The sequence below is a fragment of the Solenopsis invicta genome, chromosome 5 (genome assembly GCF_016802725.1).
Source record: "Solenopsis invicta isolate M01_SB chromosome 5, UNIL_Sinv_3.0, whole genome shotgun sequence".
Taxonomy (NCBI): Eukaryota; Metazoa; Arthropoda; class Insecta; order Hymenoptera; family Formicidae; genus Solenopsis; species Solenopsis invicta.
The window spans coordinates 8,632,603-8,647,483 of record NC_052668.1 but is presented as its reverse complement, the minus strand read 5'-3'; the positions used below and the strand labels follow the sequence as shown (position 1 = coordinate 8,647,483).

Genomic DNA, 14,881 nt, shown 5'->3' with positions numbered 1-14,881 from the left:
TAACGACTAAAACTTTTGAGCCCAAGCACAGACTTTTGCATAGCTGTATACCTTTTACATAAAGCAATTGATTGGTTTATTTCCTTATGCATGTGCTAATGAATCGCTCAAGTTCCTTATGTACAGCTAATGGATCAATCAATTTCCTTATGCATATGATTATGCAGTTATGCAAGCGTGTGTGCTTCACGCTTTAAAAAGTTTAGTAACTATTTTAGTAACATCGGACAAAGAATTATCATTTAGGAAATAATCAAGTTGCAAAAACATAACAGATGCGATAATCGATTCTTTAAAATAAAAATAATTGAGGTCAAAATAATTGAGATGATATCACCAATCCCTAACTGTAATATAAAAAAAAGAATATATTTTTCGACAAATTTTGTTTTTATTTTCGTTTAACAAAATTCTAATAAAAAAATTTTAAGAAAATTTTTATGTCATTTTGATAACATTTCTTTAATTTTTTGTTCGTTGTGAAACATTAGTGATTTTATCAAAAATTTATTTTAATAAAATTTTTATCATTAAATAGTATTACTAATTTTTCAATTAAATTTCATTATATTTACATTAAATTTTCACTAAAATTTTATCTGTTTTTTATTAAACATAGAAAATAATTGGTTCAAAAAATATAGTTAAAATTGTCTTATTTGCCAAAATTTTAGCAGAATTTTATTAAAATGTTTCTATCAAAGGAATAATAAAATAATAAAATTCTTGAAAGTGAAAGAATTTATAAAGCCGAAACTGCAATAAGCTGTTGTGCCGCAACATCATAATATTGTATATTGTAGTGCAATGTTACAGAAATATTGCAAATTATATTTTTGCTACTGTTTAAAATAATATTACAAAAAAATTTTTTTCCAAATTATTTTAGCATTGCAGTAATATTTCAATAATATTTTAAAAAATAATGTGTTTTACTTCAATTGCGAGCAGTATGCGCCATCGCCGTTCGGTAGACGCAGTAAAGTTATACTTTTTGTTATTAACAAAAACTACATAAAATAGAATAAAAGATATAGCCTTATAAGATTTTTTATCTATGGTTTCTTAAAAGAACAAAATTCGAACGCTAAAATTGATGAGATTTATTTTATCATTAAAATCGTTTGTTTATCTGTGTAAATATTAATTCAGGAACATATGATAATTCTCAAAGTCATATGTGCCAAAATGTGTTATTATATTATATTGACATCTAATATTATCACAGAAATACGAAAACATATTATATTGTAATATTGCTGTAACATAGCAATATATCTAAAAGCAAATATTTTACCATTATTGCAATGTTGCAGCAATATTGCAGTAATATTTCACAACGTTTTTATAACCTTATGATGAAATATTTATGCAATGCTGTTGCAATCTTTCTATGCTGTATGAACATTGATGAATTGCTATTATAAAAGAAATTCGGACACCGAGTAAGATCTACTCTTTGTAAAGTAGGGGTACACTCTCCGAATATCTGCAGTTATTAGCGTACTCATGTTCGCAGCAGTTACTGTATTCCAGACCATCTTGTAATTCTGCTTGCTTGACACAGTGGTTATGAGACAGCGGCAGATTTCTCCATGTCGCATGGTACTTTTCTTGCATCATTGATTCGCATTTTCGCTTAACGATGGCCATTGATGAAAAATCACTGTTCATTATTCTTTCTGCAAATTTGACAATTTTAAAATACAGAATATGATGAAGAAACAAGCGGAGATGACATATTTTAATACAACTAAACACAGTTATATGAAAATAAATTTGAAAATATCTTGTTGCAATAAATATTTTGTGAGATACATATTACGGCAAACACTATTTTTCAAACAGAAGTATAAAAGCTTATAAAATATGACTTATAAGAAACGTTTGCAAACCCGAAAGTTCAAAAAATTTTGAAATTTTGTGTAAATATCATAGAGGAGTTCATCTGTAACACAAAAATATTTTTTGTTCGTGTCCAAATTCAGTTTTAGAGAATAAAACATCCTTTTGAAAAAAATCGGTTTTTTATCTTTCCAAGCAAATATCGTCAAAACTTATAAGAGATAGAAAAAAATATTTTGAATAAAAGTTGAATAACTTGAAAAGTAATTTAAAACAATAATTTTAAAAAATTTTTTAAATTAATTTTTTTACTTTCCCCACCACTTCACATTTGTTTTTAAAAATAATAAAATATTTTAATTACAGAATTGAAGTTTATTTTTATACAAATCTAACCATATATAATAAAGTGTTTTTTCAATGTATTTCTTAATTGTAACTTCAATGTAATTCTTAAAACATAATAACGAACTCCTTATATAGAGTGCAAAGAAAAGTTCGCCCGTGATCTCGTGGGTTGATAGAGTAAGTCAAACTAAGCAGAAAAGTCTTGTACCATCTTTCAAAATTCATAATGCCAAAATAAAAATTAGTAATGTCGGCGAATGAGTGCATATTTTCTCTACCCATCGCGCGCGGAAACCGCTTAGCAATCGCTTAGCCAAGAGCAGGCAGCGCCGCAAGTAAACGAGAGAACGAGCAGGTAAAAGCGGGAATCTTATGCTGCTGGCCGGTAAACATTGTTGGTACTCTCTCCTCCCCCCTCCGCGCTGCAACTTTTTTTACATAAGGGAAATGCATTACGCATACCACCTCATGAGTATAAGGTGCAATGGGTGAGGCCCACTGCGTGGTCCGCGGACTAAGCCGGGGACCACGATCGCTAGGCGGATTGGTTTCCCACGTGCGCGGTTTCGCGGGTGATTATTGTGTACGATATAGAACTCGTAACAACTGCCAAATATCTTAGCCCGAGATCCCGAACACGATGATCCCGGTGTAGTTGTTGCCACAGGATGCAGGGATTATTTTCCTTTAGGTGTCGGAAATCTGGGGTGCTGGCCAAGAGGGTGAGTCCCAGTTGCGCCCGATCGGACACTAATCACGTAATCTAATCTAACCCTGCAACCGCCGGAAATCGACCGTGCGTCACCTCGATTTATAATTTTACAGAAAAACCAAGGAGAAACTCGAGTGAGCATCGCAGAACCAATCACGGATACCGCGGGAAATACGAGCACGGTGTCACCCAGTCAAGTACCAATGGCCATCAATAGTGATGACGAGATCCCGATAATACCAACTAAAGCGTCGACGCCCAAGATAAGCACCAAGCCCCGGGAAAAGTCACCGGCGCAGCGACAACAGACGATAAGGGACATTGAATGATTGCCAAAAGACACGTAGGCGATTAATAAATTAAGCGTTACGTTTATTTTCATTTTCATTAGTTTTGATTCATGTTGCTATTTTAACGTCGATTAAGCCGGCGGATCGGCAACCTGTCACTTAAAGTTACCACACTCTATTAAATCATTACACGCGATACGCGGACTAAAAATATGTTTTATTTTTGTTTAATCGTTTAAACTTAGTTTATTTTTCATGTATTTATAATTTTATTAATTTTAAGTCCGAGTATGAATGGACGTGAGTGTGCGGGAATGCTTGCGACTCATAAAGAACATGGGCAGGAAGATGCAACAATGGCAGCCCGGCAAACTGCCAATACAAAGATCATCATAAAGTGCACGCGCAAGAGCTACCATACGCCGTGGATATTGAGTAGGCGTGAACGCATCTCCCTGGCCTTGTTTCAGACACGCGACGCCCGATTCGACGGGGCGGCGCGTCAACGCAATAAGCATGCCAATGGCAGAGCGCCTGGATGTGCAATTGGTTCGCGCGTTCCCACCACCAATGCCGCGTAGGCATCGCGCCCCGAGCCGTTCGGGGAGAGACTAGCGATAGTCAGTCGGTTTCCAGAAGCGGAGGCGATGAGTACTCTACCGAAAGGAAAGTTGCGCGTGAGAACAGGGGGTTCTCGAAGTTTCTAGAAATCTCCCGACAGTTGATGAATTGTGAAATACGATGTAACGGGACAATTCCGTTTATCCGTACGCGAGTGCAACGTCACATTTTAATGTGATTAGTGTTATTATTTCAATTTTAAACATTTATTTAAATTTTCGATTTTCTTAAATTTTATCCACGACGTCCGCGGATAATCCAGTCGTGTGGTGTTTCAGTTGTCGTGATTAACCGCGTGTGAGAGACTCGCGAGCGGACAAGCGTAATTTGCGCGCCGCGAGTAACGCGTGACAACGCGTTTAAGATATTATCGTACGTTTACGAGCGTATATGCGTGAATGAGAACGCGTGGGCGCGATCTAAACGATTGTACGGAACATTCTCGAAACGCGTACTACACGTTGTAAAATTCTCTTTTAATAAACTGTTAAATGTTGATTATAAACGCGCGAGTGATTATTCATGAGAGCTACCCATCCTTTTGCGAGATGAGCGTAATTCGCTTTTAAGTCGGGCGTTGAGAGGATTATCGAACGTGACCACGAGAGGACGAGCAACCAGGCGTTGGCATTCCACCAACCATGGGTAAAAAATGCAGGGCGAGACAACGTGCTCTTTGGTAAGTAAAAATGCGCGCTTTATTTAGAATCTTTCTCGTTTTCTCGATCAAAAACGAGTAGCGACCGAATTGCAACCGGAATACCGGCAATATTTCCAGCCGTGATCCGTAATACTCGTGACGATCCGTTTGGTTACAACTCAACCAAAGGAAATACTCTAGGAATCGGCCGCTATGGTTGGTGTCCAATCGAGTCTGTGCGCAACTGGGACACTCCCGGCCAAGACGCTTGGCTGTTCACAAATTCTCTGATCCGAAGAAAATAAGAGTCTGAGTAGGATAGCTGTCGACGGCGAAGTACCCTCTGGCCACTGTCAAGCACGCTTCACCGTTTTGGTTTCAACCGAGATCGGGAAATTGCAGCTCAACGGATTCAAAAGGACTTGCTGGCTAACGACGGAGTCGGAAACTTCTCGTAAATTGATCCTATTTATACTCAGCAACTCTGTTCGCCTTCGTTACATTTTCGGCGCTTGATGGCAGGGTCGTTGGGGTAAGAGAGACCATGTGTTCTTCCGGGTGCGCGTGCAATGCTCGGCGCGTTTTCTCTGGCGACACTTATCGCCAGGTAATACTTTTGCGACTTGTATGTTCAAAATGGGCACCCGTGGTGCCTCCGGTTAGAGCCCGGTGACTTTTTTCGCCTGATGTTCGTCATGACGATGCGTTTTAAAGGCATTGTCACATCATCCCCCCCCCTTCTCAAGGAGTGCCTGAATTTGAATTATTATTTTTTCTTGGGTAAGATTTTCCGTATGCGGCGCACGCTTCCGTCATGATTAAGAGGAAGTCCCAGTTGCGCACAGACTGAATCGGACACAGCGAGTTGAATATACCGCAAATTTTTGACTTATACAATTAGATTCAGATTGAGTTGGGTTAGGAATTTGTGGGAGGACGGGGGAAGGGGCAAAGCCTCTCCTCCTTCCAGTCATTTACTTTTTCAAGTCGCTACATTACATGAATTACATTGGTGTGACAGATATCCTAACCTTAATAGTCGTCAACTTTATCGTGCTTGATATTTCGATTTGCGAGGCAGTCTGACACTTCCTTTTGTCAGATTCATTTGTTTTGTGCAAAAACGCATTGAATAAGTCTAATTTCATCAAAATCAGAAGTGTTTAACTTGCTGTGTCCAATTTATTCTGTGCGCAACTGAGACTCACTCTTGGCATACGTACGTAGTGATCTCTCTGAACGAGTCCGGCCAGTAGTATACCCCGGTGATCCGTGGGATCGTTTAGGCCACGCCGAGGTGGTCCGCGGTTACATCATCGTGATTCTGGCGGAGGATCTCTGGTTGTTTGATACGGAGGATGCAACGTTTCCACTACCCTTCGGCAGGTGGCTCATTAAAGTCCGGGCTATGCAAAACGTGCCCTGGTGTTGGCGTCCGGGGTCTTAACAAAAGGCCTGCAAAACCCCTTTAACAGGTGTCTGGGGGGCGAACGGTTTCCCACCACATAGAAGGAGGCGCGTATGGTGTTTCTATCAAAAAAGGGCAAACTCCCTGGGTCTTTTTTGTATCGCCCCATATGCCTGCTCGACAAAAATGGCAAATGCCTGGAAAGAATTCTGGCTGGCCGCCTTCAAAAGCACCTATTTCAGATGAGCCCCGACTTGGCCGACAGTTTAAGTTCCGCAAGGGTCGATCCACCGTCGACGCAATACGATGCATGCGGACCCTCACTGCCAAGGCTGTCTCCTATAGAGGGATGGTGTTGATGGTGTCTCTAGACATTGCCTTTAACACCCTGGGAGTGTATACGCCAGGCATTTTGGCTTCACCGAATGCTGGCGTATATGCAGGCGGTCATCGGGGACTATCTCCGGGACAGGGGTATAACGTACCCGAGATGGTACGGAGAGACTCACAGAGAAGAGATCCACCGTGGCGTTCCGCAGGGGTCGGTCTTGGAATCGTTTCTGTAGAACTCGGCTACGACTGAGTCCTCTTACTCTTCTCCGCGGGCTGAGAATGGTGTGTTATTCAGATGACACGCTGTTCCTGGCCCAAGAGAGGGAATGGGTGAGCACCATCTGCCTTGCGGAGATGGGTGTGGCACACCTCGTGAGCCGAATCAGGACACTGGAGGTGGCCTCCCAAAAGACCGAAGCCATCTGGTTTTCCAGGCCTCGAGTGAGGGGATCGCCTCGTGGGGCTCAACTGGCCGTTGAGGGGATCAGAGTCGAGATCGGGACCCAGATGAGGTATCTGGGCCTCGTGCTCGACAGCCGATAGAGTTTTGAGCCCACTTCCAGCAGCTAGTTCCCCATTTGCGGGCGGTAGCCTCCAGTTTGAGGAGGCTGATGCCCAATCTCGGGGGACCAGAAAAAGAGACTCGCCGCCTCTATCTGGGAGTAGTTCAATCCATAGCAATGTATAAAGCCCCCGTGTGGTACCCGAAGCTAGTGACCAGGCGTTGCAATCAGACACTCCTGAAGGGAGTGCTGCGAGGTCTGGCCATCTGGGCCGCGAGGGAGTACAGGACCATCTCCTGGAAGGCGGCGACCGTCGTAGCTGAGTCATTGCTGTGGGATCTTAGGGCGGGCAAGCGTATGAGGAGAGGGTTGCCCGCCGCAGAAATCCCGCTGCAGCGAAGGTCTGGACGCACAAGGACGAGGAAGTACGACGGTTTCTGGCAGTACCAGATCAAAGTTTGGAAAGAGTGCCTGTCCTCAATGAGTACGATGTCATGCGCGCGCATCATTGGGGCCATTCGTTCGGTCGTGGACGGAAGTTCACGGAGTTTATTCGTGCGGGAGTGGAAGGAGAGGTGGCTTTTTGGCCCCCTCACTTTCAGACTGGTGCAGGTGCTCACTGGGCATGGGTGCTTTGGTGAGTACCTACACCAAATAGGAAAGGAATCCACTGAGGTGTGCCACCACTGTGGTACCCGTTGGATTTGGCAGAGAACACCTTCTTGGAGTGCCCGGTTTGGGAGGGTGCCTGTCGGGTCCTGATGAATGCTCTAGATTTGAACAAGGACGAGGAGGAGCTATTTCTGGAGAATATGGTTCAGGCCATGCTCTCAGGGACGGAGAAGCGGCGACTTCTTTCTGCGAGGAAGTGATTTCGCGGAAGAAGAATGCCGAAAGAGAGAGAGGGAGCAGGCGCCGGATGCTGCTCCCATAAGGAAAAGAAGGAGAAGGAGAAGAGCTCGAACGTATACCCGGACTCTGTAACCCTCGGGTCTTGGCAGGGAGGCGCCATGAGAGCACTTCCCGCTGAGACCGATGAGACACAGGGGGTGGACGCGGGTGACGTCCGCGCCTATTGCACGTAGCTCACGAGTGGGAAAGACAGTTGCATGGTGGTCCCGCAACGGCCTCCAAATTAGGCAGGGGTCCCTACTGTTCCTCTCCTGTGGGAAGCACTAGGGACCAACGAGGGTTCGGAGGGAGCCCGTTGGTTGAAATTCTTGCGATTCCGGGGCGCCTCTTCGTCTGGACAAGAAGGATCACCATAAGGTTTTAGTCGACAGGAATCCGACATAATCTTCCCTTTTTCCTGATAGAGGAGGGTATCAATGATGGATTTCTTCATTTAAAAAAAAGAAAAAAGCTATGCAGGACGTGTTGATATAGCTTCCCCTCGCGGATAGTGAAGTCGGACTGCGCGGCGGGATTCTCGTTTGCTGTACGGAGTGTGTCGGTATCAACAATCCAGCGGAACGTTACTCGCGGCGGCGCTCACCGGTTGTCGTAATGAAACGCATCCGCAACGCGATTTAGGCCCCTTTCTGGTATTTTATATCGACGACAAACTGTTGGAGTTTAAGCACGGATGGATCTCGATAGCACACGGGTCCGATAGCACACTACCACTCACAGCGGCTGATGCTTAGAGTTGGTTGGATTAGATAAGTCCGTTGGTTGGGTTAGATAAGTCAAGATGATTTGTTGGTGGGCTATCGCACAGTGCGCTATCAAATCCCGTCCTTCAAGCACACATCGATCCAGTTGGCCGGTGGGCGCAGCCATCGTAATAACTGGCGATTTGTGATAACGGTAAATGGATATCCTTTGAGATACTCGCGCATTCGTATTCTCCAGATTACGACCAGGCACTCGAGCTCAGTAATTCCGTTCGGTTTGATTCAGGGTTCGGCTCGCATAGGCGATCACGCGTTTCCCCTTGGCGAAGAACTGCGTTAATATGACTCCGAGACTCGTGTTGCTCGCGTCGTACAGGAATCTGACGCATGACTTTAGGAAACTAAATTAATATTGTAACAACCTGTGTTTGTCCGAGCGCGACGAGCTCAGGGAAGCCAGGGCTCGAAGGGAGGTTGCCGGGTTAATTAAATCTGAGATCGGAAGTGCGTTTAAAGAGAGTATGACTTTATTGTAACAGAATGCAGACAATACACATGAGTATACGATTCGGAGAAAATGCGGTATGTACAAGACGGTACGGTGACGTGATCTAATAATAGCGAAACGCGGTATATACAGAACGGTGATATCTATTTACACAAATTCGGTCGTTTGTGCTCGGCTCGCGGCTGGTGCGAGAGAACGGCATGGTAGCGTTGTCCCTGTCACGCCCGTTTGATTTTGACGCGTATCTTTTGCTGTGTTTACGTCGTCGCGGTCTCGTCGATACGCGACGCGCGCGCGGGTCGGGACGCTTTACTCAGAAGTCGCGCTTGGTGTTCTCAGAATTCGCGACAGGTGCTCGGTGGGATTCCCTTAGTAGGAAATCCCTGTTCGTGCGCCGGTGCCGGCTACCTCGAGATCTCTCGATGGAGACAAAGATCACTCTACACCTTGGGTGGCAGTCGTCACCGCGGACTCTCGGGGAGGCGGATGTTGGCGGAATTGTCGAGATCTCTCAACGGTGGCAGAACTCGCTCTACTGCTCGGATTCCCTAAGTGCCAGGAAAGCGGGATTGGAAATCGCCGAGATCTCTCAGCGGTGACAGAGCTCGCTCTACCACGCGGATTTCCTAGGTTCTGCTCGGAGGCTGGACCGGGAAAGAGTCGATCTCTCTACGAGATCGTCCGTCTTTTATACCCCGATCTCGGAGAGTCGGGGATCTTCGAGTGGAGTTCGGTTCTTCTCGGAATACAGCATCCCCGCTGCTCCGAGATCGGTCTGGTATTGCGCTCTCTCTTGTGCGTACGCCTCTTTATTGCTCCAACACCAGGAGCGTACGGCTTAATACGCGTGCGCGCGGAGTTCGCACGATTAACGGCGCGTTCGCTGGACCGTTCGCGCGCGCGTGTATGAGGCGTTTATCGGCGCATAGCGCCTGTTTGCCTGTCCGGCGGGTGTTCGGCCGGACAGGGGGGCAGTTCGTGGCCCCAGGGGAAAACGGTGCGGAGGTGCATCGTTACAATATGAGCTATCAAAATTAACTCGATTCACTTGAAATTTGCTGTTTAAGGTCGCTGATTACGAATTCGATGTCAAAAATTTAAAATTCAAAATGGCGGATTCAATATGGCAGACAAAATTATCAAAATCAATTGGATTTGCTTGAAATTTTCTATTTAGAGGTTTTCAAGAGATTGATTTTTATTTGACCGCAAGATTTTTGTATCTAATTCCGGAGGTTATTACTGCACACAACTAAACCCAGAGTTACGAATTGAGAACATTGACTTCATTAAAAAAAAAATTTTTATTAATATTTATATTTCTTATTAGTTTTTATGTTTTCTTATTATTCTTTACTTTTTTATTGTATATTATATTATTCTTCATTTTTTTATTGTATATTATGTTTTTGTATATTATATTTTTTATTGATCTAATTTTTTCATTACTTTAAATGTTTAATGTATAAACAAAAAATTAAACATTAAAATCAAAAAGAAAATACCAAATATGCTAAAGGAATATGTAAAACAATTTATTCATTGATAAAATAAGCTTGGATGGTAGGTGTAGCTCCCCGAGCTACAGCGCTGCACGTTGCACCGTGGAACAATGGATTAAATATGCTACAGAAATCGTTTAGGCAAATATATGTAAACAAAACTAATTGGATATCAAAATTCAAAGTATATACAATGTCTGACAGTTTGAGTTTTGTGATAACAATTGGTAACTTGTTAGTTACACCCTTTTAAATATTAAAATTGACTCTAAGTCTTAATTATTCAAGGTTTAAAGATTATTAAAAAATGTTCAAATTTATAAATACATATTTATGTGCAAGTAAAGTAATCTTGACATAAAATATAACATTAAAAAAAATCTATCTGCCTTTTACAACTATAGTTGGATTAAAAAATACTATTTCAAAACTATAGTCTGTCACAAATTTTAGTCTGATTTTAACACATTTCTCATATGCTATTATATGTTTAGGTATTTTTTTTAATCCTTAAACACACCGATCCTGTAAAATACCGAAACACATTTTTGGGTCTGGGAGACTTTTTCAACTTTGAGAAGCTATAACTTTGATTACAATCAATATTTTTCTACATTTTTTTTATATCAAAGTTCAGAATCTTAGGAGTGTGACTGCACAATCGGCATTGTCGAAAAATAATTTATTGTGAAGTTATTAAAGAAAAACCATTAAGCAAAAATGAGAAATGGTCAAAAATCTATTTTTCCTTCAAAAAATCATATCTTCGCAACAAAAAACTTTTAAGGACTTTCAAATACAGCCTTTTAAAGCTAAAGAGTCACAGTTTCAAAATAAAATTTGGCAAAATCTTTCTTTTTAAAAAGTATAATTATGTAACATGTAGAATATGAGGTATTTTTGAGCATCTAAAAATCCATTTTTTTAAAAAACATATCTTTGCAACAAAAAACTTTTAAGGACTTTACAATACAGCGTTTTAAAGCTAAAGATTTATACTTTCAAAAAAATATATCATTGTCATTTCTATTAAAAAATGTAGTTATGTAACAAGGTGAATATGAGGTATTTTTTATTAAATTGTGTCTAAAATTGAAAATTGATGTGTTTCATGATACATATTGGAAAAACTCCGTTTTCTACAGCATTTTATAGTATTCCAACTTTAGACAGAGTATATGCAACTAACATTCGCGATCCGACCTGTTCAAAGGTATTTTGTCCAGCTTTTTTATGTAAAATACTCACAAAAAAAGTTTCGCTTACAAGGAGTAGACAAGAACTGTAAAATGCCAAATGAGATGAATCATAGCTTATTTGAAAGGGGGGGGAACAAGTATATTAAAAGTGTAAAAGGGTTAGCGTAAATGGGCCTTACTTTTTAAGAAAATTGCAATTAAACTTTAACATTTGGACGTTTGTACGTTAAGTACTAGAATCTTAAATCACTATCCAAGAGAGCGTCGTAGCTGAGAAGGCTAAGCGTTAGCGTTACATTTTTCCCTTCGTGGCGGACCGGGTTCGAATCTCCACAGTATCAAATTTTCTTTTACTTTTTTTTAAAACTTTTGCTATTATATTTTACAATTGTATTATCTTTAGTATTTTTTAAATTATTTAATAATAATGTACTTACACATACTAATAAAAGTAAGTAAATTTTTATTAATAAAAAAATTAATAAAAACGTTTAACAAATTATTTATTATAATAAAATTATTTATAAAGGTAAATAATTAGCCCTTAACGAGCAGATTTATTTAAAAAAATAATACACTTTAATTTATAACGTTTTATAAATTTATAACATCTTATAATTTATAAATTCTTATAATTTATAATATTATAGAAACTCTCAAAGTGTATTATTTTTCGGAATAAATGTTGACATAAAAAATTGAATTTAGTTCCCCTAAAGTCACGCTCTAGACCACTGTGTGTAAGGCTGGAGGTAGTAACGTTTGAAAAAATCGGGACACGATAGCACGAGGGCGGGCGTAAGGGTGTTTTTCAGTGCCGGAAACGCTTTTTCTTCCTCGATACCCTACTTCCAGCGCGCGTGCTTTTTCGTTAACGCGGTTAGCGATGTGGCCACGGTAGCAAAATTTTGTATAAATCGGCGGTACCACTAATTGTAAGCGACGCTGAGAAACTGGCGTATCTGTTTTACGGTAGTTGGTGAGGGTCTCATTCGGCAATAGCTTTCACTTTCTCGGGGTCGGTACGTATGCCGTCTCGGTCGACGAGATGCCCAAAATATTCTAGCTGCTCCACGCAGAATCGACATTTCTCCGGATTAATCTCCGTAATGATTTCGCTTCGCGGAGCCGCCGAAAGACTTCTCGTGATATTTGCACGTGTTCCTCGAATGTGTTGTTAATTATAATTATCGTTGAGATATACAAATACCCGAGGTTTCAGGTCGGATCCTAGCACAGTATTAAGTAGACGCGGGAAAGTGACGGGGGCGGAATGCAGGCCAAACGGCATTACTTTGAATTGAAAAAATCCTTTCCCTGGCACCGAAAACGCGGTGATTGGCCAGTTTTCAGGCGACAATGGTATTTGCCAGTACCCGCTCTTTCTAAGGTGGATAAATACTGGGCTCCACGTAACTTGTCGAGGATGGCAGTGATCTGGGGAAGGGGGTACGCATCGGGTTCGGTGGCGTCGTTGACTCAGCGAAAGTCGATGCAAAACCGGAACTTCTCATCCTTTGTTTAAACGATTACGACAGGAGAGCTCCATGGGCTTCGTTATTGCTCAATGACGCTCTCCTTGAGCATGGATACGATTGTGGAATCGATCACGGCCTGTCGAGTTACGTAGTCGGTAACGCTGTTTGATAGACTCGCGGCCGGTTTTGAGTCGTATACGGTGTTGAGGCCGGAGATGTCGTTGAATAGCGGAAGTTCGATGCTGAGAAAATCGTGGAACACGCGCGATTCGGCCGGAGATAGTATCGTCGATTTGCCGGTTTTGTCAATTATGGCATTATTTTCCTTGCGGTACCGTGTTCGGGTGGATGAAGCAGGTATAGGCGCTCCGACTTTTGCCCATACGTCGACGCCGATTATTATTGCGCTTTCCGGGGCATGAAATTTGTGCTGGATGTTCTGGTTGCCTATTCTAACGCTGAGGCAGATGTGGGGGCAAGTTCATGGATCGTCGGCCAGCTGTACGGTGTTGCCTTCGTGGTGCATCGCAAAACCGAGTTTTTCGGCGAGGCGGGCAATATATCGGCGAGATTAACAAATAATATTTCGAACCTGTGTCGAGGAGCATGGAAACCGGACTGCCGCGGATGTGTACGGTTAGGTGCGGTCAAGGTGAGAATTTTATGCGAAGGACCGGGGGCGGCCGGAGCGTCGCCGGTCCCAGTCGTTTTCCACGGGCGGGTAACAGTCGCAGAATAAGACTCTGTCTTTATCGCACTGCGAATAGAACTTATGCGATAGGCGGCGACAATCAAACCGCGCATGACTTCGCTGCTTGCATCGCCAGCAGCATTCAGCACGGTTATACGCGGCGCTGGCAACGGGACCCTCGCGATCTTTTGCTTTGTCGGGGTTAAGGGCTTAGCAATGTTCCTGTACTTGCTCAATCTCCACGGCGCGTTGGAAAAGCTCGGAGGGTGTCTGTACGTCGGCCTGTCGCACATGGAGTTGAAATTTGGGGCGCATATTGTCGTACAGCTGGTCGATTTTCTCGTCGCTTGAGAATTTTCCCATTCTATGGATGAGTGATAAGATTGTGGTAGCGTATTTCAAGTACGGCTCGCTGGGCTTCTGCACGCGGTCGCGGATTTCGTAGAGCAAATGGTAGCGAGGTGGCAAGTACGTCATCTAAACCACGAACTCACGCTAGCCGTTCCTGCGTCTCGCGAGTTTCTGAATCATAGTAAGGCGTCCCCCATCAACGGTTCGGATAACCTGAGGAGAATCTGGTTATCTGTGTAATTGTACCCCAGGCGTAGTTCTTCTTCCTGCTCCAGGAAGCTACATGGATTCTTTACATTAAAATGCACCCCCCCCCCCATTTGCTTATTTGTTTCATAATCTTCGTGGGGGTGGGTTCGTCTTTGCGGTCGTCCGAGTTTACGGGAGTGGCTTGCTGTAGCGTTAGTTGCGGTGGCCGGATGATCGGCGCGAAGAGCACGGTGATCGTAGTCGAATTTATCGATTTAGTCAGCTGTGGTGCGGAGGCGGAGGTGCAGATAATTACGCAGAACAAATCCGGGTGCTCGTCAACATATTGGTTTATTTGCTGGCGGACGGTATCAAGCGTTCCCTCCGTATCTAACCCTAGCGTTTCCATTTCGTTGATCATCACGTCTTTGTGGACATAGTATATTCACCCTTTCAAGCTAGCGGTTTTTCCCTTCTTCCGGTCTGGTCCCTGTTCAGGCGCTATGAAATGTACTGACATTCCGCATGCGGATCAGCTCGTTGGGGTCGCAAAAATCATTCCAGCGGAAAAAAGGAAAGTTGAGCGTAATTGACTTGGACACGGAGAATTCATTTTTAACGTACACGAATAAAAACTTAATTTTCTC

The 14,881-nt window shown here is 42.7% G+C and overlaps 1 protein-coding gene across 9 annotated transcripts in view; it reads right to left on the bottom strand.

Annotated features, from left to right (window-relative positions):
* Window positions 1–726: 726 nt before the first annotated feature.
* The window catches only part of LOC105198947 (monocarboxylate transporter 10), a 429,682-nt gene continuing 415,527 nt past the window's right edge, over window positions 727–14,881 (bottom strand). For all 9 annotated transcript variants that reach the window (XM_039449911.1, XM_039449913.1, XM_039449916.1 and 6 more), the window contains one exon: window positions 727–1,682. In XM_039449911.1, the coding sequence (XP_039305845.1) occupies window positions 1,453–1,682 (230 nt within the window). In that variant the 3' untranslated portion in view covers window positions 727–1,452. The remainder of the gene's footprint in view (window positions 1,683–14,881) is intronic.